Source organism: Doryrhamphus excisus, chromosome 9 (assembly GCF_030265055.1).
Source record: "Doryrhamphus excisus isolate RoL2022-K1 chromosome 9, RoL_Dexc_1.0, whole genome shotgun sequence".
NCBI lineage: Eukaryota > Metazoa > Chordata > Actinopteri > Syngnathiformes > Syngnathidae > Doryrhamphus > Doryrhamphus excisus.
In genome coordinates this window covers 9973544-9999806 of record NC_080474.1, presented here as the reverse complement: position 1 = coordinate 9999806, position 26263 = coordinate 9973544, and the positions used below count along the sequence as shown (strand labels likewise).

The following is a 26263-nucleotide window of genomic DNA, read 5'->3' as shown; positions in this document are numbered from 1 at the left end:
TTGCTAATATTTTATAATTAAACTCAGGACATGTTTTATATAGATATATATTTTCTTTTTTAATAAAACTGCACTATAGACGGCGTACAGAAGGGTTTAGATTCTGTTCCACAGATGGCAGTAATGCACACGAAAGCCGCTTGCCAACCGCCAATAAACAACAGAAGAAGAAAAACACCACGAAGAAGAAGGCACCCTGACAAATTTCCGTTTGAGCGGGTACAAGATCCCTCAATCGGATTAGTTAAAGGAATATTCCATCCCTGTTAAATTCTTTCAGTTTGAGCAAATAAACCAAATGCAATTGGAATATTTGGGTCCATGTATACGATTGACATAATGGCTATTGACATTATATTTGCAAATGATGATTAATAAATGTTAATTATAAAAAGTGATATTGGATAATTCCTCACGGCACACCTGACGGTTTCTCAAGGTACACTAGTGTGCCACGGCACAGTGGTTGAAAATCACTGGCTTAGGGGAACATGAACACATATTTCTTTCCCTTTTTCTGTGCATTATAGCACAAGAAAACAAATATGTGCGAGCTAACAATGGACGTCATGGGAAGTATCTATTTTGAGACTAAAAAAACAGCAAGTGTTTGATTTACATAACGGACTTGTATATTAACGAAGCTACAGAGATATTGTCATTGTTGCACCTAATACGAAACATGTATCTGGCGGACTAACACGTCGCCTTGCTAACCACAAAGTTTTTTGTTTTTCGTTCAGTTTTATTGCAATTGAAATATGAGCACAATAAGCAGAACATTTTAAGTATTTGAATAGTATCTCATATTGTGCTATTATACAGTGTATCTTTTGGATGCATGCATTTAAATAAGGCAGTGTTATGACTATGAGGAGCAACGAGAAAATGTTTTTGTGCTTGGATAAGATTAGGAAATAAATTGGAGATAAGTGCACACATGAGGATGGAAAACATATTTTCTAAATTGCTCCTGTTGATACAGCTACTTATTTTGAGAAATGAACCATTACTGTATCTAATTGGTGACAATTTGATCCCAAAAACCCGGTCGAGCATGCATCTTCCTGCTCGTGTATTTAGACTCCAATTTATGCTTGGTCTGTGGGGCGAAGAATTGGCTTGAAAAATATGTCCCTGTCACATAAAAAACTATCATGTGAGGCTGCAATATGAGAAAGGATTTGTCCATTGCATATATGCATGGTTGGCAAAGCACATAGATGTGACTTCACCAAGACACTGTGGATGATTCACACAAGATAGAACACATTTATTTGAAGAAATTCCCAGTCGATATCAGGGCCGATACCATGATTCCTCACTAATGTAAAATTGTATTGCAGAAATACAGTCCAGTTAGGAAAGTGTGTATAAGCACATGAAATGTATATGGTTAGTGTGCATAGAATGTATGCGACAGGGGACAAGTAAACGCTGTTAAAGTTACTGATGTGTCTAACCCTCAGCTTTGTCTTCCATTAGCTTCAAATTCAACCCCGTTAAAATACTATCTTACTGCAAACAAGATATTTCTATCTAAAGCACCAGTATGACAAGAACAAACGCATGTGAGTTTCAGTGTTTCCCTCTAGCGGTGGAAATTTGATAATGCAAGTATTTATTTGTTTTTCACGTTTTTAATTTTTTTTTGTATGATTATGAATGCAAAATTGGCCAAAAACGTCTGCCACCACTTTACACCCGGGGATTAGTATTTTATTATGTTGTATTATTGTATACAGTATTAAATAGTATTATAATAAATTGCTCATGAAGAAAACGACATGAATAATAATAATAATAACAACAATCATTATATATTCTATTTTTTAAATAAACAAAATAATGCAAAAACAATAATACTATATTATTTAAAAATGAATAATTATCTAATTCTAGTAATAATACATATACAATGTACTAAAACAATATTAAATGATAGTATTTATTTGATGAAGGAATAAATATTAAATATTATGTTATGTCAATATTATGTTATTGAATGTGTGCGGTATATTATTGATATTTAGATTTATTGCAATTCATGTTATTATTGTAACATTTATTTTTGATGGTATAACAATAATAATGATCGTAATAATATTATTAAATCATAATATAGGCAATAACGACTTATATTATTATTATTATTATTATTATTATTATTATTATTAGGTGCAGGTCAATAGTTGATCACATAAATTGTAATTATATACACATTATATAATGTAATAATAAATCACACATGTGGAATTGGCTAAACAAACGAAAAAAGTAAACAACCACTATTATCACACAATTCCAATAAATAAAAAAAATTGATAATATTGGGGGGGGAAACAACACCAGAAATAAAAAGTCATGGAAAAGGGGAGGAGTTTGTCTTTAAAGAGGCTGTCAGTCGTTCAGGTGGAGATAAATGACAATGTAGTGTAGCTAACAACAACTTTGTGTGTGTGTGTGTGTGTGTGTTTTTTAAGCATTGAATGTGGTTTTTTTTTTCGACAAAAGCAAAAACAAAATGTTCGTCTCTTTGCTATCCGCGTTGATTTTTGTCAACAGCCAAATGCTTGGAGAGTTCGCTGCCGCCATCGGAGCCAGGACTGGACCTGCTTTGAATGTCGATGACAAGAACTTTTCTCACCGAATCAGGAACATGAATCTTGAACCATTTCAGCTCCAGCATCAAATACTCGATCCTCCACCAGGTTTGTAAGAAGCACACAGATTCATGCCGGTTTCATTTATTCGTGAATACGAAGTCAAACCACATATTTGGCATGTTTTCAGAGGGGATAAAACCCGATATTGACTTGATATCCTAATATTTGCCCACGTCTATTCCCAGTCATCATTTCGTAGTTGTCGGTGTGAGCATGGATGTCATTATAAAATTCATAAATGGCAGTATATGTGCTGGTTTAGAGTGATGACAGCTTTATGACAAAGTGTCTCCATCTGTGCACGCTCGCTGCATCTTAATCACGCCATTTGTGTGTCGCAATTTTGTTGTCACTTCCATACAGCGACAAATCAACTAAGCCCTTTGTATGAAACCTTTTGCGGTTTTTGTTTTTATTCTAAAATAAAACAAACAAAAAAACAGTCTCTAACTGGCTGGTTTGACCCTGCTCACACTGCTTCTCTGCAGTTCTGTCACTTCTCATGACTAATTCATCCTGTGATGGGAGTGCAGTCTTCATCACATGAGTGCCTATCCCACACAACTTTCTCCATTAAGCTTGGAAAGGGGAACAAACAGGGTGTCCTTATGTAATGCAATTCCTCTTGAATTGCATCCAACAAAGTCCTCCTCTCGCTCTTAGCCTAAGACATGTTCACACAACAAATTGTACCAAAAAACAATACACATTCTTAAGTTCCAACTGAAATTAAGATCACACTTATTATTGTTACAATCCCCATTGTTCTGAAAAGTCAGTCAATTAATGCGATCACTCCTCCCAAGACCTGATGAATGATAGCTGGCGATGCTTGCCAGGGGCATAGGCTATTAGCAGGTCCAACCAGGGCAAAGGAACCAAGTCACCCCGGCCAGTGAGGCTTGCTGGAGGATGGGGAGAGTGGAGTGCAAATGTCAGGTCATACCAATGATAGTGCAGTGTAAGTCTTTCAGTACAATGGTAGCAACATTTTTTTATCGTCTTTTAGAAATTACAACTTCTCTTTCGGCTTTTCCCTTCAAGGGTCACCACAGCAAATCAACCGCCTCCATCCAACCCTGTCTTCTGCATCTGTCTCTCTCATACCAACTACGCTCATGTCCTCCTGCACTACATCCATAAACCTCCTCTTTGGTCTTTTGGTCCTAAACAGCAGCTCTAAATGCAACATCCTTCTACCAATATATTCACTATCTCTCCTCTGGACATGTCGGAACCATCTCAGTCTGGCCTCTCTGACTTTATTTCCAAGGCTTGTAACATGTAATGTCCCTCTGATCCTATCCATCCTGGTCACTCCCAATGAGAACCTCATCATCTTCATCTCTGTTACCTCCAGTTCTGCTTCCTGTCTTTTCCTCAGTGGCACTGTCTCTTGACCAAACAACATGGCTGGTCTCACCACAGTTTTGTATACCTTTCCTTTCATTTTAGTTAAAACTCTTCTATCACACATCACGCCTGACACTTTTCTCCACCCGTTCCATCCTGCCTGCACAGGCTTCTTCACCTCCTTATCACAATCTTCATTGTTCTGAACTGTTGTCCACAAGTACTTAAAATTCTCCACCTTCTGTATCTCTTCTCCCTGTAACCTCACTCTTCCACTTGGGTCCCTCTCATTCATACTTCATACACATATACTCCATCTTGTGTGATTTTTTTGAAATTACAACAGGGGTCTCAAACCTAATTCACCTGGGGGCCATTGGAGGTAGCTTCTTGGTGAGGCTGGGCAAGTATTCACTTTGGAATGACATGGCCTGTTGGAAGCCGCCATCACTCCTGGTGCTGGAAGTGCTTCTGGGTTCCCAGCATAATTTGCGGTACTTGATTTGGGAAAGTTACTAAAGTTATGTGCCTAGTGTTAGTATAGTTGTTTATTATTCCCCATATTAGTATCGGTTGCCCTTTGTGTGTTTATTTTATCCAACAAGCAATCAAGAACTCGCCTCACTCTTTTTGGTAGAACAACTGATACTTCCTACTCACTCTCCCTTCCTCCTTCACTCGCCCGTGGCAGATGTCATTCTTCAATGTTTGTGAGAAGTTTGCAACATTGCAATGTCAGTTCATTAGTGTGTCTTTATTAGTTGCTTGAATGCATTCCCGAGGGTGCTAGCGTGTCATGGGTTTTGACTTAGGGGATTATTTTGTGTATTTGTATTTATTTCTATAAAGAAAATCCCCCATCAATGGTCCATCCAGGACCTCGCAGAGCCAAAAGACCATTGGAGTTTCATTAAAGCAGAGTGAGGCAATGAGGAGTTTTACCCGAAAATCCCGATTGTAAACTTACTATGGAATATGCACACTATTTACCATTGCTATGTCGAAATGACAGCTTCGAAAAAGGTCATTATAACAATGAAGCTAGTGGCCTTTGCAAAGTACTGTATATTGTCACCATTATTTTCTTCCTAGTAGTTGTAGAGAAATAATTTGACTCTGGGGAAGGATGTCTTATGATTGTACACTGTTTACCTCCACGCATCTGACATTCAACAGATTTAGTTTTAACACTTTGATTGTAATTTTAACATTGTGGTGCTGCACCCACTCTTGAAGCAGATTTGTCTTGCATTTCCCTATTTCTGTGGAATGTATGACCTAATTCCAATACACCCACCCGCACACACAAACAAGGCTGCCCATGTTTATATCAGCAGGAGTGGGTGAGGGCTGTGGGGGGTTTTCTAGAGATAAGTCGCTGTAGGACCATCTGTTAGTGCTGCCTGGTGGTCTTGCAGAACCAACCAATCAGCATGATTGTGTTCTATTTTTTTCCTATTTTGTGCAGTATGTTCACATGCTTTGCGGGTTTGTAGTGGGAGTGTAACTAAGAAACAACTCTGGAGATATATTTTCTTTGCTTGAAGTATTTCACAGTTTTCCCTTTTTTGCCATTTGTATCAGTTTTTTTGGCTTGGAACTTTTTCACTTGAGTTTGAGTGATCTGATAATCTGAACTCTATATACAAAGGGGCAACACACACTGAGGAATACCTACATTTAAATGTATTCATTTGTGTGTGACAGTAACAGACCTAGTTATAGGTATAGGTTATATCGCACACAACATGGGCTCTATCTCACATTCACATCAATGGCCTCAGATGGCCCATTTCAATCCTCATCATAAACCTCTTTGCAACATACCTCGGTTGGCCAAATGGAGAGATTATGGTAATCTAGCACGAGACACCTCCACTTCAGATGTGGTGAACCCCCCCCCCGTCCAAAAACGCTCACAAAGGCAACCAAGTATTATTATGTCTACCCAGTTGGCTAAGTGAGGCTGATAATAATAATTGATAATTCCAAGTCAATGTAAATGCGATAGAGGCCATATTGAAATATCACCATGTGGGATAATATTTTGGCACCTGCTTGACTGTTATGTTAACCAGCTATTGATTCATCAGCTATTCCCGTAAAGCTATGGCTGCCCTTCAAGCAGCGTGATTATCACAGATCCCACGAGTGTAATGTGGCGGGAATTTGATGAGAGTGATTTTCCAAAATGAAGTCATAAATAGAGAACCTAAGAAGTTCGGTCATCCATTACTTGAACCGCGCTGTTGAGAATGAAACAATTGGTGAGATTCATGAATGTACAGTACACAGATTGGTTTCACCAAGTCAGAAAATTAAGAGAAGAGTCGAAAGAGATGAATAGAAATGTCAACTAAAGCAGTTGTAATGGATTTTTCTGGGGCCAATAGCAATAGTGTTTTGTGCGGATAAAACTGCCTGTTTTTAAATTATTTGTTTCTTTTTTGGTACCCAGACTCTCGCCCAAAGACAGCTGGGATAGGCTCCAGCATACCCGCCACCCTAGTGAGGATAAGCGGCATAGAAAATTAATGGTTTATTTTTTGTAAAAAAATCTGTGTGGGGATCCATTGTACACTCAAAGTTTTGAAAATCTTTTAAATGTGCATGCGGCATTATAGCTCTCTGAAATGTTAGTCTTGGCGACATGGACCAGCAATTGCTTTCACAGTGTGGAAGCAGCTAATTAGCTCTATGGATGTGGTGTCACAGGATCAGTAGATTGCAAATGGCATGATAAGAGAATCACATTGATATAACTTGAAAAAAAAAAAAAAGCACTATACTGTCGCAGCGCTCTTAAATGCATCTTTATTACGGACTTGTCTCTATCACCATTTGTATTTGTGTCCATAGCTCTTTGGAGGTGGCTTCATCAATTATGCTGCAGGGTTCGACCGATTGCTTTCTGTTTGTGTTGTCCGAGGAGTTTCTGCCTGCTTTATTTGGAACCATAGGCACCTTTGTTTTGTTACTGAAAGATTTAGGTTGTGTGTGATCCAGTGGGAGCTCTTGTGAAAGCAATAAATCATACACCTGCGGGGCAGCAATACCAAGCCAAGTAATGTATTTTACAAAGTAATGAGCATTATTCATTATTAAAAAAAAAAACATTCATATCAAAATACAACAGGATATGTTTGTCTGTTTCAGTGGTTTTCACAAATTTTTTTTCCACAAAAAAAATCAGCATAATAAGCTGCATAATGCTACACATTTACAGAGAACATACTAACTCCTTATTTCTAAAATCACAAATACTTAAACTTGCTGATATAGTTCATCTTCAAACAGCTAAAATAATGCATAAGGCTAAAAATAACCAATTACCTAAAAATGTCATCCAATACTTCTAATATGAAGAAATATGATCTCAGGGAAGAACTAAATTTGAAACACTTATATGCTTGGACTACGTTAAAAAGCCATAGCATTTCAGTATGTGGAATCAAACTATGGAATGGATTGAGTAAGACCCTCGAACAATGCACAACAATGAGTGAATTCAAGAAACAATACAAGCAGTTGATGTTTACTAAATACAAGGATGAAGAGTCTTGAACCAGTCACGATGTGCTATATATATCACTATATTGACGGTTACTATGGTACCCATTATGTCATTGTATGGTCATATCACCTCGCACTTCGGTACGTGATAAAAAAAAACAAAACTTAAACTATATTAGGAAAGCAGGAAGTGAACAAATGTAACAGTTACTGATTGTACAAGTACCAGATGGAGGGGTAGGATTTAATAAGCTTTGCTTCTTCCTACTCCTTTTGGACACGTGGAACTGTGAACTGATTATGTGATGCACTCAATTGTAATCTCATCCATGTTCCAATGAAATAAAACCATTACCATTATTTCTAAATCCACATTAAGTGTTAGATCATGTTTTTTGTGGTTGAAAATGGCCTATTAGGGAAAAACATGCATATTTATATAAATGTGCATATTTTGACTAAATAAAGTAAATGGCTAAATTAAGTAAAATACAAATATAAGGTAGGCATTCAGATGATGCATGACATGTAATATGTAGTATTGTACACTGCTGACTAGGTGTCAGTAATGTTACTGCAATGTTTACTGGGACACAAAAGCACCAGACTTGATTGCTGGAACGGCAGGCTTTAATTTCAGTATTGAATTTACAGGCACAACATTCCCTAAAATGGGTTACTGTTTCCTCCCATAACCCACGGCAAGCTAGAACTCAACTCAGCTCCTATCGGAACACATGTATAACACACGCAAGCATTTATTGTGTAACGTTTATAGGGTTTTTCCTAAGATAACAATGCTCCATTTTAAATTAGGTGGCAGTAAGATATGAACATAGCAATATCGTCTCACATTTGTAAGACCTGTTTTGGTTTTGCTATGTGCAAGTATGCTACATAGTGTAAATGTTGAGAGTTGCATGCTGTTGTGTGTAGGAGTGTTAAGTCACATAGTGAATGTTTTTTTGGTTCATGCATCTTCAATGTCGATTTGTCTGCATCCAAAACAACACATTTGTTATCTCTCCTCTCAGGTTCTAAGTTTAGTTTGAAGGTCCAAGTTACTGAAATGCTGAGTCATCAGTACCTGAACCAGGCAAAAGTGGACGTCTATGTAAACTACACCAGAACCAGCACAGCTCTTACTGGGGATGATGGTGTTTTGCTCCAAGTACCTTTCCAAACTGGATTGCCTATCACGATCGTGGCCAGCAGGGACGGCTACATTTGCCGAGTGTTACCATATAGAATCACCAAGACACCAAGTAAGTGGACTTTGTAAACCGGATAAATATGTATCCAGTAAAGCACTGATTCCCGGCTGCTTATGGTCAAGCTTGAGCTGGAGGTGAAGGACATTGAGTGGGGACTTAACGTGCTTTTTGTTTGACACTGCTGCAGATATCTGCTAGAGAAGTGCACCCAATTAATTTTGATCGCTGCAGCACACATTGTGTTTCAAACAGTCCCTTTAATTATAAGATACATATCTGAGACGTTTGAGTTGAAAAATGCTTGTCATTGAGTGGTGGATCGTGCAGCCAAACTTGTTGAGAACTACTGCAGTTAAGTGTCCTCTTTAACTATCCCTTCATGAATGTATGCACATACACCAATGCTATATCTGACGACTGAAGTAGGCTGAAGCATCATCCAGTGATATTATGGTTCCATTAGTAAACCAATTCTCTAACAAGAAATTTCACACAAATGTTCTTCCCATTTCAGTATTTTCATCAGTGACCATGCCACTGCTGGGTCTTACTCAAGGAAACATCTGGCTGTTTGAAGATACTTTCCTTGTAACCGACAAAACATCTGGTGCTGTATTGCTGTTATTTAAATGTACTGGTATAGTAAAGTACAGCCTGATCAACTATTTTGTTGTTTACTTTGTAGACGCTTCATTGAAGCCCATTGTCCAGTTTCCCAAGAGCCTGCTGAACCTGACAGAGAGCAGTGACGTTGCTTTTATTCAAGCCTACTTGACAATCCCCAAGTTGCCTTCAGAGGAGGGACACTTCCTCAACACTTTGGGCATCATAAGCAGTAAATCAGGTTAATATGTCTGGATTGTTAAACAGTACAAGCCTTTATGACCTTAAAATCTATTTGCCTGCAGTCATATTCATAAAAACGGTCAGTAAATGCTCCTTTATTTTGCAGTGAAAATCAATATTCACCAGGAGTTCTGAGTCCTCGTGGAAAACAATTCCATTGGTCCCCCTGTGGGCAGCTGTGGTCACCACATTTTTAGGACCCAACTGAAATATTTAAACCTTTTTTTTTTTTTTAAAACTATTTGACTTGAACCTGAATTTAGTTACATGCATGATTTGGAGTACTTTTGGTCCTCATAAATATAAAATTTTGCAGCTTTTTTGCATCATGATTTTTTTAAATTAAATAAATTATTGCTGGTCTGTGGACTATGGCCTATATACATATGTTAAAAATGTATTTCGTTGAGCTAATTGTTAAGCTTAAAGCTGTACATGTGAATGGGCGAATCTTGACGTTTTAGACTTCAGTGTCAGATTACTTTTTTTCTTTTCTCTCCTGCGTCAGCCTGACTTGGTGCTCTATGCCCCACTGCAAAATGCACCCCCTTACGCGACATGGATCCCAATCCCAATGGATTTGTAAATATATTTGCTTGAGACAAAGCTCATTGTGTGACTTTTACATTGCACTACCTTCTGGATGTTATGTGAAACTGCACTGTGGCACTCAGACACATTTTTACACTTCATTATAGCTCCTTTGGCTAAGGCATCTATAACAATTAATTTTTACATCACAGCCAAAAGTGCAAAACACTGTTCTGAAACAAACCAGTTCCAGATTGGAAAATAAAATATCGTTTTTATGTGAAAAACAATTGTATATATTAATATTATATTATGAACTGTTTTTTTCTTAGGATATATCAGCATGGAGTTGAATCCAGTGGCGGCCGTCAGTGTGCGAATTTTCTCCAGGAACACAGAGTTGCATATCAGTGGACCCATAAAGATCAGCTTAACTCTTCCTGACAGCTGTGGACTTCAGTCTTCAAATGTAGTTCCAGCGTGGTTATATAACCAGACCACTGGTGGGTACAATATCACGCACGTGTAATGTGTCCCTCCATAATGGGGAAGGATAAAATTTGAAACAACTATATATATATATATATATATATATATATATATATATATAGTATTATATGCAGTGGTGGACTCCGACAAGGATGAATTTCACCAGCTCACCATGTATGTCTTAATGAACTTGGTCGCTATGAGTCACTGGCATAGAGTGATGAACAAAAGGTACAAAGGTTATTTCTAGTAAATAAGATGAAATTGTTCTTTTATTGTATTTTGCAAATACAGTTGTCTCTCGTTTATTGCGGTTAATTGGTTCCAGACCCAAATGTGAAATTCCTTGAAGTATTAGGTCTTATTTATAAATTGAATATTTTTGTAGTGCAAGCATAGAAAGATGATAGATGTATGGCTCCCTGATCAAGAAGCTGTTGAACTAAAATGCATTATTGTCACCATTATCTCCTTGTTGATTGACTGAAATCGCACAAGCTATTCATAAAGTGTGAAATGCAGCCTCAATTTTATGTCGCATTACAAATTAAACAATCCAGACAAGATTATTTGTAGCTTTGCGAGCTATACTTGATTCATTTGTATGGTTTGTAGGTGGTTGGATGAGACAAGGATTAGGGACTGTGGTGTCTATGGATGGGAAACTGTTTTGGACATGGACAGCTCCTCATCTTGGTGACTGGATCGCTGCACCGATGCCAACTAGTGGAGGTAAGTGCTGGGGTTAAAGCAATACAGATGACAATGGTATTTAGTATTACAATTATACAATTTACAATCATATTACACATGTAAAATTATGTTGGATTGTGTGTTTTGTTTGGTTTTTTTTTAGCTTGCAAAGCAGTAGAAAATAAGGAAACATTGCTTGATCTTGAAATGTACAGTAGTTTGCGAAGAAAAAATGATGTAGAAACGTGTTTTTAATAATGCATGCTTGGTTGTAATCTCTATCTTCTCAATCTTGTGTTAGATGTCTTTGGAACCGGCAACTTCAGCGACTTCTTTGTCCGTTATTCAACGTTCCTGACGGTTATCCTGGGAGCGGTGCTTCTTATTTTTTCCTGTCTTCTCATTGGATTGTTAAGTTATCAGAGGTAAGGAGGCTTATTACCAACATGGGATAAAGCTCAAGTGACAGATGGTTAATGTAACAATCTAATTTACTGATCATATGAACTATAAAATATAAATAACACAGGTCTCGGTACAAGTAGGTCTTTGTACAATGACGGTTTTTATGATTTTACCTTAATATTCCAACCCAATAGAATAAAACAGTTAAAATGTCACTGTAGTGTAGCATCGCAACAATAACATTCACAAATATGTCATGTTACATATTTTAAGGGGTTCACAAGTCCAGACATAGCTCTAAATGAAATCATATAATTTTAAAGATTAATTAGTGGAATATCCTTCAATGACCAAGTCAGTGGCTAGACCTCCCAACATGTATATAGTAACAGAAATATTAACACTGTCGCCCTAAGTCAGCTGGGATAGGCTCCAGCATACCCCGCATAGAAAATCGATGGTTGGATGGAATATGGTTATGTCTATATCTAGGTCAATTGTCCAAAAACTATTGAGATACTGAAAATGGAGGTCATCGCCAACTTATACAATATAACAACAAGGGAGGGGAGACTGAAGGTGAACGCTGTGACATTTAGAATAATTTGCAATCATGAATCCTTGCCCCAGGCACAGGAAACCCACACAATGCCATTGGCTCCTACTAGTAGAGGCAACAAGCATCACTGCAGCATGTTACAATCATAGCATACATGTAACAAATGCAGGCCACACAGCTAGGAGACCCGCATTTGATTCCACCCTCAGCCATCTCTGTGTGGAGTTCCTTCCACATTCCAAAAACATGCTAGGTTAATTGGGGACTCCAACTGGTCCATAGGTATGAATGTGAGTGTGAATGGTTGTTTGTCTACGTATATGTGCCTTGTGATTGGCTGGCGACCAGTCCAGGGTGTACCCCGCCTCTCGCCTGAAGACAGCTGGGATAAGCCCCAGCACCCCCTCGTGAGGATAAGCAGTAGAAAATGAACGAATGTAACAAATGCTAGCTTTTAAATTCCTGTCTAAGGATAACGTACCTTATCTTCTGCAGAAGCTCTGCGAGGGACACTAAGAGGAAGCAGCTCTTACCACTGACAAGAAAAGACCAAGCCACTACCACATGCAACAGTGAAGACATTGTAGAATCATCTGGTCATGCCACTCCATCTCAGCATGGCCTGAAAGAATTATTTACTGAAATGAGCGATAACCAACACAATGTTACTCTTTCCATCTACAACGCCAATATCATAGCCAATCCCAGTGCTTTGGCCGCGAGTGCCGAAGCTAATGATCTGGTTCAATCACACACTCCTGAGATGATAAAAGTTCCAGCCTCTCTTACAGACAATTTAATATTTTACAACCAGCCTGTTGCCATTCTTCATGCGTCAGCATTTTTCCAAGTGGAAGAGCAAATGGAGCAGCCTCACTGGAGCAAGGCAGCCACTCGGACACCTGCAGTGGCTTTGAATGGTGAATCCACAGAAAAACTGCCCGAAAAAAAATGCATTCAAAATTTGCCAGCCGTCTCCACAGCTACCCAGACCCAAGAAGGAGAAAGCAAAGTTGACAAATTAAAGGATGCTCAGGATCCAATATCCCCAAACACATCTAGAAGTCAGTGTGGTCTACTGGAATCTGCATCCGTCCCAGAAACGTTAAGTAAAATGAGAACCAGCAGACACTCAATGGATGCTGTGGCAGAACTTTCAAAAACACCCTCGTCTCAACCACCTCGGGCCTGGTTTGTCACACTTGAGGGCAAACCTGCAGCCGAGATCCATTATGCTGTGGCAGAAGAGCAGAGGAGGCGGAGACCAGCGGAAAGTCAGGAAACTAGTTTAGATTCGGGTGTGGATATGATCGAGATGAACCAGACACCCTCAAGGAGAGCTGGAACACTGGAGCGGAAAGCTACTTTTGTTAAGAGAACATCTAGCAGCAAACAAACAACATCACAGTAAAGCTGTGCTTCTCTCACAGTGGGAGCCATGTTGAACTGCCAGCGGGAGCGTGAGGGTGGGGAGCATTTAGTAATAGTGCAGACATGCTAAACATGTATGAATTCATACTCAGCATGCAGTTGGGCTCCTGAATACGCTAGTATGTGTCACTGCTCTCAAATAATAAATAATATGAATATAAGAAGAAAAAAAGTGACACCCACTGCAGTAAAGCAAGAAGAGGTTCTTGCACCATCACATGAACAGCATTTCGGCCGCTTGCCACATTTCCCTTGTGACAAGGTCATAACACACACACACACACACACAACTCCTACAACAATCCTTATGTTAATCCTACAACTAAAATACAACACTTATTAACCAACTACTACCCTGGGGATTTAAGGTTGGAGCCATTCCTAGATAATAGATCCCATTGGATGGTTTTGTTATTCTTCAGAGGTTCAGTTTCCATCAGGCCAATGGAGTTGACTGACTGTAGTTGGCTACATCCATCCACTGGAGGGCAGCCTTACACAAGGTTTGTTTGTGCAATTGATGCATTACTTTCACCATCATAATGCGTAATAAATACAGCAGCTTAATTGATTTTTTTTAATAGACTATACCAAGAAAGGGCTTCATCATGTTTATTATAACAGTGCCCATGTTGTATGTAAATTATGAAAATCTGTTTTATGGCTTGAATGACTGTACCTTTTGTGATGGCCTACTGCATATTCTGTGGTGTGCGTCTGTTGATGCTCCTACTCTGTTTTTCTGTTCTGTCCTTCTAGAGTGGCTACTGGCACTGCTGAGTAAAGAAGTTGATTCAATGGAAGTAAATAAGGGAGGGCAGTACTGCAGATTCTAATACTGATAATTTTTTGGTTAAATTTGTCAAGATTATTAAATGATATTGCCTTTATTTTGTGGACCATGATTACGAACAATAAAACAGTGCAATTTTTTCAACTATATAAATACATCAATATAGAACAATGAAACAATATTAACTAAATAATTGAGCAAAATAAGTAAGCAAAAGCTATTGGCTCACATTCAATTCTTTGGATATTTTGATCCCAAATCCTTTCTGGTCCAAGGATTACAGAGTTTAAAAAGCCTGACTTGATTCAGATTTTGTCAGATACCGATTTCTTTTAAATAACTGACATAGGCCTTCAGCCTTCCAATCTTATTTTGTTGAAAAACATCGAACAATTCCCGGGATGAAACAATACAAAGTCCACATGAGGTATTTCTCTCTGCTATGATGGAAAAGTTCAGAAAAATGCTGTCCTAATCTGTTCCTTCCTCTACCTTTTCTTTTTTCCACACTTCAAAAACAAAACTTACACAATACTTACAGGTTACACTGCAGACCTGATATGAGCCTCTTACCAAAAATATAATCCACAATGACATCAAATGCCATGAACTCCCATATTTTTTGTCATTCTACTGTAGCTTTGCTCTTTTCACTACTAAGCAGGTCGCTGCCTGGCTGCAGCCTTAGCTTCACTACTAGCTGTCAGCCTGGCAAAGTAAAAAGGGGACTGTGGCAGACTTTCAGATCTTTGCGAAGGCAGATTACATCACTGGATAAGATCCGTTTCATGTGTAATAGGGTCAGCTGATCTCCCAAAATGAAGGAAACAAGCGCTGTGCATGCTTATAAACCATTTCACAATATACCGTATACATTGGTACTGCTTTGCTCCCACATCCCAAAAGGTCAATTGGCAACTCTACAGGTAAATTGTCCATATGTGTGAATGGCTGTTTGTCCAGATGTGCCATCCGATTGGCTGGCGAGCAGTCTGGGGTGTACTCCATCTGTCACTCGAAGTCAGCTGGGATATACTCCAGCAAACCCCCGTGACCCTAATGAGATAAGCGGCATAGAAAATAGATTAATGCTACCGCTTCAAAAGGTCAGACTGCAACTGAAATGTATGAAAACTGAAGCAATGCACTGTGACATAAATTACGGGCTGCAACTAATGAAAACTGAAGCAATGCACTGTGAAATAAATTACGGGCTGCAACTAATGATAAGCTTCAAATTCATCGACTAATAATGCTATTAGTTGGTTCGGCCCTAGAGCAGGGGTGGGCAAACTACGGCCAGGGGGTCACATTCGGCCCACTAACCGTTTTCATCCGGCCCGCCAGTTGGTTTCTAAGTATTTCAACTTAACATACAAACTGGCAACATGACTTGCAAGTCAAATGTCTTATTTAGTAAAAAAAACGAAAAAAAAATAAAACTGTAAAATTAAATTACATTGTTTGATGTGGTCTGAAAAAAAGGGGCATGAAAACATACCACTGATAGTATAACACTTCTCCAGGTAAAATTATAAGCATAAATTGTGATGTTAGTGTGTTGATATGTTCTGGCCCCCCGGACAATTTTGTTAACTCAATGTGGCCCACAAGTCAAAATATTTGCCCACCCCTGCCCTACAGGGACCATATCAATATGGAAATATCAGAGGAGGCAAAAATGTCAATCATTGTTTACCAAAGTCCAATTTTTATTCTTGCTTGAAAATGAAAAATGCTTAATTTAGTCTAAGAACATGTAAACTTTTCTTAAATATGCATCTTTTTTGACTAATAGACCATAGTCCACCACAAAACAGTGATAATTTATTAATGTACTTAATAAATTAAGCATACAGTTCAATAACAGGAACTGAAGTAGTGACATAAGTTGAAAGGAACATTCAAGGTGCATGCAGCACCAAATGTGACATCTAGAAGATCAACAGGACGGGGAAAGGCCTAGGTACTTGCTGTCAAATACAATAGGTAACTGGACAAATACTGACATTTTATTCATGACAGAAAACTCAGGGTGTGTGTGCTGTAGTAGATAAGCTGGATGCATCTCCAGCGAACTGTACATTTATTGTGAACAGAGGAGACACATTACTCCCGTAACACAAATTCCCAAACCAATATACACACAGTAGTGTATTAAAAATACACTTTTGCTTCAGCCTACTAACACAGTTTGCAGGTGTTTTTACAGCCGTGTCTTAATGGGAATCATTTTGACAATGTTGTTTTACTTTAACAATGATAATGTTTTTATTAAATAATGTGGAGCCCGGTAGATCCCTCTTACTATGAACATTCTTGAATTGCCAACTTGTTCAAGCAAGGATGAGATGGGCATCTCTACATGGGCATTTTCAGAATAGTATTTCTGAATGCACGATTGTAAAGAGTCCTCAGTCACCCACACACATTCCGTTTAAAATAGAATGACTTGGTGTGAATGGCCTCAGAAATAGCTCAGAGTTAAAAGGGGCTGTATATAGATACCCTGGGAGATTCCCTTCCATCTCAAGTAACATCTCAGTTCCCTCATTTTGTTTGTGTCCCTCATATAGGTTATGGCACTGCAAGTCCTGTGGATTGTCTTACTTAGTCATTTCCTTTGCCACAAATACCATCATTAACTGCAATATGTAGCTTCTCCCAGCCATGGCGAATATTCTTCAAAAACAAATGCATGAGGTGAAAAATTTAGTTGAGAAGAAAAATATGTACAACAGTGTTACCCAGTTAGTTTTCTCAGTCGCTGTATTTTGCAAAGAATGCTATGCTTTGGGTTTTTTTTCTGAACAGTGTACTTCCAGCGTAAAAATGGGGGAGTGCACTAAAATATGATATTTCTTCTAGGTTGGCAGGTCTCAAAATGCCACTGGCTTTGAATTGGTCAAATTATTATTTTTTTTTTCAAATACAAGTCCAGCTCTCTTCAGTGGATGTGACAGCTGAAGAAGTACCATCAGTGAATTCTAATGTGAAGAGAAAGACTCGCTTCACAATAAGGGTGGATCAAAGGTGGTTGCTGATGTCGAAACTCTGCAAATAGCCAGACTGATTAATAACTGATACAACTCAGTTCATTACAAAAGGGCCCTTGTGCAAACCTACTACAAATGTTGCTCATAAATTTAAGATGGAATGTCTTGCAGTGCTTTTTTGGCTTGGGGTACAAATTCAGAGCAGCTGTTTCTCATGCTGTTTCTGGTTTTAATGTATGTCACCCAAAATAAAAAGACAGAGCATCCTGATGACTGGCTGCACAGATATTCTGTTTTATGGGTGTAAAATAAGTCATTGTAGTCTTTTTTTTGTGCAAAAATGTAACGTTTAATCAGAGTTCACTGAATTTTTTTTAAAAAGACTAGATGCACCAATTGTAGTAGAAATTGCATTTGAATCATGAAATGCTGAAGCCGAACTGAAATTCAACACCCTATTCAACAACTGAGGATCAAACCAGCAACCATCAGTTTGGGAGGCGCCCACTCTATGACTTGAGCCACGCCACCATGCACAGAATACGCACTATTTTACATGTAACTTTAAATGTACTAAAATGAATGTCCACCAATAGGGTGTGATATTGACATTTTATATCCATCCACCCATTTTATGAACTGCTTATCCTCACTGGGGTTGTGGGGTATGCTGGAGCCTATCCCAGCTGTCTATACACCCTCGACTGGTCACCAGCTAATCGCAGGGCACAAAAGCAAACAACCATTCACACCTGCATGAAGCAGTTGAAACCCGTGGGGGCTGTTTATGCACCAAAAAGGCAGAAAGTAAAAGTAAGAATGGAGAATGATTGTTGAACTGTATAAATATGTTAAATGGCATATAGTGGTGTGCATGAGTGTGAGAACCAGAAAGCTCCGTCTCAGTGGGAGGCTGGTGTCATTGCAGTGCCCCTCAGACAGAATGTATTATGGGAGAACTTTGGTTTGTTAATTTAAACTTTTATTGGTACATGTTTTTATATTTCTCAGGTATACCTTTTGAGTGTAAATTTGATGTGTGATGATGTGTTCCAATTTTAACAAAAAAGTAGCGACTTGTACAACGGAAGTCATATATAGACATGTCTGCCTGTGTGTCATGAAACTGAATATCAAACATATTAGAGATATAACATCAGTAAATGAGTGAAAGACCAACAAGCCAAGAACCTGCATGTTTATTGTACTGCTCTTTCTCATGCTTGTCTAGCTGTTAAGGTCTCTGATCTGTACGGCAATACAAGATCATCGCTGCTTTTCAGACAAGGTTACCCATGGCTCAGCTGTACAAATAAAAGGAAGCCTGCTACATGTTGGATTTATGTGTTTGAGCTGCCATGTTTGTGATTTGCCACCTGTATGCAGAGATAAGGGTCGGCTTTGAGTATTTTAACCATGCTTGGGTTGTGGATGTGAACTAACATCTGCTTCAATGTGCATTGATAATAGCTCAACAACAAATAAATTAGCACATTAAAATGATGAAATCCCACGCAGCCATGAAAATAGGACTGGTGTATACATGAAGCCATGGCTTAAAATGGGGTATGAAACTGCAGGAAATGTTCTAATGTCCGCTTAATTGAGCCAAACGACGTTCGAGGGTGCAGGGAGGTCAGGAAGATGAGGCTATATTTAGCATTTAGTAATGGAACAGCAGTGGATCTCTGCTTGCTTTGCAGTTCAATGTGCAACACAGGGGTTAAGTTGATGCATGTACACACAACAGGAAGCAAATCCAAAATAAGAGCACAGACCAGGAACTGAGCCAAAACCCTGCGGCTCATGAAATTATATTGACAGCATGTAAACAAAACAGTCCCACTCAGTAATAGTTATATTTAAAGTGTGATGAATTCATGCAAATTAATCATGATTACATTAATTTGCAATCTGGGTTCCCTTGCAAGTTCCCTACATCGTGACCAAATGCACTCAACTTGATTAAAACCATTAAAGGGGACCTATGATGCTTTTTCCACTTTTCTGACCTATAAACATAGTTAGAATTTTATTGTCACATGTATCCAACATAATTAAAAAATATTGTTACAAAAAAAGGCTTAATGAGGGTGGGAGAAGAGGACAGGCTGCTGAGCCTCCTACCAGACCACAAGTATGGGAGGTTGACTGAAGGAGCGGTGAATGTCCAGACTCCTGGCCTTGCTTTCTAGCTCACCATCAGTGGATTCAATCCCACAGGCCTGTCCCACAGGTCAGATTAACAAGGCTAATGCTAACTTAATCTTAGCAAAGCAATTCATTCCAATCAAATATATTTTATACACACACAAAACCTTCCAAAACTTCTTGGTGACATTGTGGCAATTGTTGGAGTGCTATTTAACTCACCAGTTCAGCAGATTCAATAAACACAAGAAAACAGGTCTCCAGCAAAATGACAATGGTCTGTTGCAAAATGGTTGTTGGTTGAACCAACAAAATGGTTGAATTGTTTAAAAGACCATGTGATGTTTAAAAGCTACTAAACACTGACCTGCAGTTGATGTCCCTGGCTTCTCTTCCCACGCAACTGAGGCGCAGGAGGGCAGCTTATATAGTTTCTTAGTAATTGAACAATTGAACCCAGGTGAGCATGTCATGGTGCCTTCAAGGGCCAAAGAGAGTATGGGGGAAAACGCTGAGGCTGAGGATTTTGATCCTGTTACATTGTATTCTCATGTTAAACGATGCCAGTTTCAGATAATGATATGGAAGTGAGCCCTGAAAGGTGTTTGGGATGGCTCAAAACACTTGGTTTCAAAAGTGTGGTAAAACTGCCCCTTTGTGACATCACAGAGGGATGGACTTCCTTATATATAAACTCTCTGCCCTACCCCAAGCACTGCTCCTGTTTACTTGCTAGCATTGCCCCGTACGGGAAAGCCACATTTGTTTACAAAAGACGCACAAAAGGCACAAGGGGTTGGAGTTCCTGATTCCCTACCAGCAAAAGAAATACATTTTAATCTGTCAATGGCATTTCACACTGGGCACTTTCACACTGTTTTGTGAATATGGGCCACCATGCAGCTGGACTAGCTGACAAACTTGCTGAAGCCCTACGTCTTTCCAATGTTACTTGGTTGTGTGGCAGAGTCAGAAGAGCAAGCAGTAAGTAACAGTCTATCAGTGTCCCTACTGTGTTTATTTTGTGTACGTCATGGAGAAAAAGCGCCTGGCTGTATAACATAGAGGAAGTGGGCTTGTAGTTAGATGTAGTTAGAATTTTATTGTCACATGTATCCAACATAAATATTAAAAAAATATTGTTACGAAAAAAGGCTTAACCTGAGTTTTTTACGCACTGGTAGTCCCACAAAACACATTACACGTTACCGATGTTGTAGGAAATGCTAAAATGCTAAAGCTACTTACCAGTTGAGAGACGTTTTGAAGTAACCTCTTTTCTTGAGAAAGTCAAACTGTCTAGTCTCTACTTTCAGATCGGATTTGGGATCCAACACATATGGCTGTATGTTAAAAGCGTAAAACTCCTATATTGTTTATAAACTCCTATAAAGTTGGCGGCACAAACGCGTAGTCTTTCTATACACCTGGGAGTGTGACCAACCCCAGCAGAGTGGGTGTACCTGGAGGTGGGCAGTGGGGGGAATACATTAAAACGGACCGTTTTCCAAAGAAATACAACTGAATGGGTGCAGATTCTGGAAGAACTCTTTCTGTGTTGGTTACCATGTGTAGCTGCTCTATAGGAGTCCACAACTCAATACAAAGGGACGAAAAATGAGCACAATAGGTCCCCTTTAAAACAGCTCATTTGAATTACAAGCTAGTGTATCATTTCTGTATCAAGCAAGATAAACAAAAAGGAACGTGTCTGCTTTATTTGTATTATCCCCATCCCTGCAACATTTAGTACCCCGGGGACAAGAAATGATGATGGTTTTTGGCCTGCTTGCACATTTCACAAGCTGAGTCCCCTCTCCTGTCTGTTTTCATCATCAACACCTGGTGCACTAATGCTAGTTCTTATGTAACGCTGTTGGCCGTCGGTCTGTAGTCGCAAAACATGTCAACCTCTTGACCATCCCACTGCCTTTCTTTCTATGCAGCAGGAACTCCAAGTGAAATAAATCATTTGACTAGATACAGGTGTGTGAATTATTCAAGCACATTAACATGTAGTTGGCCTAAAACTTATGACCAAGAAATGCTGACTATGCAGCATTTTCTATACATAAATATATATGTCTTGACTTTGGAGAGGTGGGGTTCCTGGTTTTCAGAGAAAATGACAAATAAAATGTCTATTTTTGGCGTCTCCCACTTCAGATCCTCCTGCGAGCTTGACATCGTCTTTCTTCTCTAATTTGAGTTCAACATTTGAAATGAAAGTGACACAAAAAGTGATTACATTGGAAACATACCAGACGGGAGCGCTAGTCAGTATTTCAATTAAGTCTAAAGTCTTTAATCTGAACAAGTCTTGAATAAGGATGTGAGGAGAAAGCTCACCCAGAGGCAGCTCTGGAAAATCGAAGCAAGCAACATCAGCTTCATCAGAAGAGCTACAGAGGATGCGCTCCCATCGCCCAAAAACCTTCACCAGTGACCTAACCTGTGTCCTCTGCCCAAACCCAGCGACCCTCAAACACATATTGATCAGTTGTTGGACCAGCCTCACACAAGGCAGCTATACTTGGAGGCACAATCTGGTCCTCAAGACTGGCAGCAGCCGTTGAGAGCAAGAGGAACCTAAAGCGACCAATTCCATCTCTGGGCCAACATTTATTCAAGATGGACAGAAACAGCCTAACCATCCTGCTATCAAACCAGAAGTTGGTTGGACAGATAGGCATAGGAAGATGCCAGTTCATATTGGCAAGCACCAAGACATTGCAACCACCACCCTAAGACTAGACTGGGTGCTATGTTCTCCTTCACTAAAGATGGAGAGGATTCCACAAAAGAGGCCTACGACGAAAGAAACTGTGCTACACAGACCAGGCCGCAGATCCACAATGATGACGATGGCTGCCCAAGCTCTGTCCAGCTGATTGAAGTAGGATGCAGAGGTTTTGTGTCTTCCTCTACCATCAGGCTCCTGAAAGATCCTGGCATCCATGGACCTGCTCTGGGACACACAATAAGATCAGTCTCTGGAGTGGCCAAAAGAAGCAGCCAGTGGCTAAGGATCAAGCGGCAGGACCCTTGCTGGCCTCAAAGCAGAGGGTGCTATTTTTGTTTTGGTCTGTTAGTTATTTCCTGGTTCATAGAAACCAAGACAAACACACAACATTTTTATTTGTTTTTTTTATTGGTTGTTGTGCCCATCCACAAGCAAACAAATTTAGATCAGTACAATATGTCCTGCCTTTGTACTTGGACTGACAGTGACGGTAAGAGGTTGCTCTTCATTTACTTTGCGGATCAGAGGAAAAATCATACCATCAACAACCGAAGCGGCTGGAGTGAAAGCCTGATGGACTGATATCCACGGGCTTTCGTCTTCAGGTTGTCATTCCTGCCTGCAAAGATTTAAATTTTAAAGTGTTACCCTTTTAACCTTTTCCAAGAGTCAAATCGTAACAATGTGACTTTCTTCCTTCCAGATGCTGCAGCGGCTGTTGTGCATAACATCACTGACTCGCTTGATAGAAAACAGAACGATGCTTAACTCATTTGACATCCACCCCAGGCTTTTGATACCGGAATGACATCACCTTGTTCGCACATCTTTTGTAAATATCTACAGTACCTTGGATGTCAGTACAGATGTATTCTCTCACCTTCCACAGATTTTACAGATTGTTTCATGGAGATGAGCTGTGTCTGTGTGTATCTGTTCACCCATTAAAATGATCTGTATCCGTAACTGTACTCAAAATGGGCAGGGCATAAACAAGAAGTGGGTGTAATTTTCCCCAAAAATGGGCGGGTCATGAACCAGAAGTGGGTATGCTTAATTGAATATAGGCGTGAGTTAAATCTGTACATTATTTTAAGTCTGAAATTAACATGGATTGATGAGACATTGCTATATTTATTACTATTCAGCTATATGTGTACTGTGTATGTGTGTAAGTCATCTGTCAGACTCATTAGCTTTTTTAAATCAACTTTCAGTTTTTTCTTATTTACTTTTTTACTTTTTTAATGTATCGTTCACAGGCCCATAGAAAATGCTGGAGCCTATCCCAGCTGACTTTCAGCAAGAGACAGTGCAGCCAATCACAGACAATTGTTGACACTCTTCCCGATCTACTGATTGTGTGGCCAACATGCTAACCACTAAGCTATGGCCGTCAGGCCGCACTTTGGACACCCCTGAGTTAGAGTACATTTTCGTTTGAGTCGGACCTTCTGGACTGGATTAATGACACCAACTGTATTATAAATCTTGTTAGTATAATGGTGAAAATTATGAAAGATCTGAGCTAAATTGAACATATTTGTCGAATCGTCGCTTGCATAATGCATGTTTGTTATATTTTGAACCCTTTGAAAATGCATTGTAACACCTGTCAATTTTGCAAATTCTCTCCATTATTTATATATGTATGTAGTATTTTTTTTATCTACAAGCAAAAACAAATTGTCACAGTTTGAATCATTCTTGTGATATTAAGACATTATCTGCAGTAAACAAATCTTTACCCTTCCTGAATCCTGTGCAGTGCCCTTTTGTTCTTAATATTGTGCAGTGTGTAATATGTTCCTCCTCCCTCCTCAACCCAAATGCCTCACAGGAAGCAGCATGACAAAGGTTCAACAAACATATGTGAAGAGGTCGTCAGCTGTCCACCAACTTTGCACTGAGCTGAAGTTCATGAATTCTGCTTTCTGCCTGTTGGTTGAATCGATTCAAAATTCACTCTCCTGTATATTTTCCATGCATATACGTTTCATTTGTAACATATGGGTTTCATTTTATAGGACTTGTCTTAGAGGACTGGCCCTTTCTGCACAGAAGACAAAAATATGTCAACAGTTACTAGATACACATACATACATGAGAATGGGTAAGGCTAGTGTCATCCTTACAAAGCGGGGATTAAGTGCTTCATACAAGAATGTCCGATTTCAGGAGAAATTGTGTGTGAATGCTGGCGACACTGAACTGCAATGTTACACTCGCTAATGTATCCCGCACCCTAACCATGACACCGGACTGAATGCTGTAGCTGTTAATTGTTCACATGCTAACACCTAGCATGATAACACAAATTGTCTAGGTGAGGTAATACCTGTGAAAATGAATAAAATGCTAACATGCAAATGTTAGGATGTTAATAATGCTAGCATGCGAACTGTTACTGTTAGTAAGGGGTAAGACAAAGGTCAAGGGGTAGAATTGGGATTTAGCCGTAGTGTGTTGCATGTTAGCATGCAAGACATGAAACTGCTAAAAAAACAAATGAACTCATTCAGAAAATAGTATACATTTATATGGATAAGCATTAATATTTATTTGGTTATTCTTATTATTTTTTATGTTATATTGATTATCAGCTCATATTCCATCACATTCAGTCAGTGAACTTCAAAATATTCCAGTTAAAAATGATGTTGCTAAGTATACTCCAAATAAACTATGAGTCAACCAAATTAATGTAATGAATACTTATATGAATACTTAGTTATTGTTTTTTATTTTATTTTATGGCATCTGTATTGTATTAAAATATTATTTAGCGGACCTACAATAACTCTCTTCTAATTTGGGGACGATTTTATTGCATTAAACTGCAAATTGCAGAAGCTTTTTGTGGTTTGCGGCGCATGTATCTATTACCCTGGGAGCCAGTCAGCAGACTGTTGGAACCATGACTTCCTTCCTCGATTGACTCCATCCTTTTGCCTCATCGCCTGCATAATGTCACCTTCAATTACTATAGCAACGTTCATTTGTTGACTCGTCTTCAGAGGGGACAACATACTGAGTGTTAGTATGCAGACAGTGACTTGCTGGTGTAAAAATGTGACTATTTCCCTTTTCCTCCCCAGTTTCCTGTGTTTGCGAATGGACAGCAGGCAGGGTCTTTGTTGACCCTCCCACTGCCATATCCCACTTTACAAAACAAACACACCCAGAGTTTCTCTTTCCCTCATACTTGCTCACTCAAGGAAAGGACAAAAGGAGGACAGGAAAAACTTCCACAGTTGTTTTTTCTATTGTTCTCTTTGGTTGTCTGCTAACAGGTCATTCATAATACAAGCATCCCTCAGAGCACTCTGTGTCTTTTACTATGACAAATGCTTGTAGAATGCGTACATATTTATTCATTCATTTACTCTTAAAACATACATTTCTACTGTTAATATTAACATATCATATCCAATGATTTTCTATGGCGCTTATCCTCACTGGCTGTAGAAGATGTACATATGGATCATTTAATTTTTTATTCAATTTACTTATTATTAAATTGAAATTCATTCTATTAAAAAAATCTCAGAATATTATGACTCTATTCTCTTAGTATTTGTACTTTATTCTCATAGAAATTACTGCTAGTTTTTTTCATTGTACCTCCTGCCACTCATGTATCATTCCTTTCACAAAACCTGTAAAAAACAGTAATCAGCCTTTGTGTGTTTTTACGTAACGCAATGATGTGACAGCAAAGTGTATTTTCTGTGAGTTGACTGTCACTTGAAGTGGGCTCGAAGGTCATATGAGTCATTGTTGGTATGAGTCATTCATGCTGCAGTGTTAGAAACTCACAGGACAAGAACTCTGCTTCACAGTTTATTCCTGTGAACACTACATCTATTTTTATACCACA

The 26263-nt window shown here is 38.9% G+C and overlaps 1 protein-coding gene across 5 annotated transcripts; it reads left to right on the top strand.

Moving 5' to 3' along the window:
• Positions 1-2388: 2388 nt before the first annotated feature.
• Positions 2389-24108, top strand: LOC131136124 (protein FAM171B-like). Of its 5 annotated transcripts, none has more exons than XR_009131704.1 (10): positions 2389-2711; positions 8567-8797; positions 9261-9353; positions 9432-9590; positions 10456-10626; positions 11228-11344; positions 11607-11730; positions 12765-14203; positions 14460-22873; positions 23087-24108. XR_009131704.1 is itself a non-coding variant. In XM_058082661.1 (8 exons), the coding sequence occupies exons 1-8, from the start codon at positions 2525-2527 to the stop codon at positions 13678-13680; spliced, it is 1998 nt and encodes a 665-aa protein (XP_057938644.1). In that variant the 5' UTR covers positions 2389-2524; the 3' UTR covers positions 13681-23063. The 5 variants fall into 5 exon arrangements, 1 of the variants encoding a protein (XP_057938644.1); XR_009131703.1 differs by having other exon boundaries at positions 12765-22873; positions 23087-23215; positions 23646-24107; XR_009131702.1 differs by having other exon boundaries at positions 12765-22536; positions 23087-24107.
• Positions 24109-26263: the final 2155 nt, after the last annotated feature.

Bases quoted from the DNA above. Each gene is read 5' to 3' on its own strand.
- LOC131136124 (XM_058082661.1), top strand. From the start codon at position 2,525: ATGTTCGTCTCTTTGCTATCCGCGTTGATTTTTGTCAACAGCCAAATG. The intron at 9,591-10,455 runs GTTAATATGTCT...TTTTTTTCTTAG, and splicing joins CATCATAAGCAGTAAATCAG to GATATATCAGCATGGAGTTG. The intron at 10,627-11,227 runs GTGGGTACAATA...TATGGTTTGTAG, and splicing joins GTTATATAACCAGACCACTG to GTGGTTGGATGAGACAAGGA.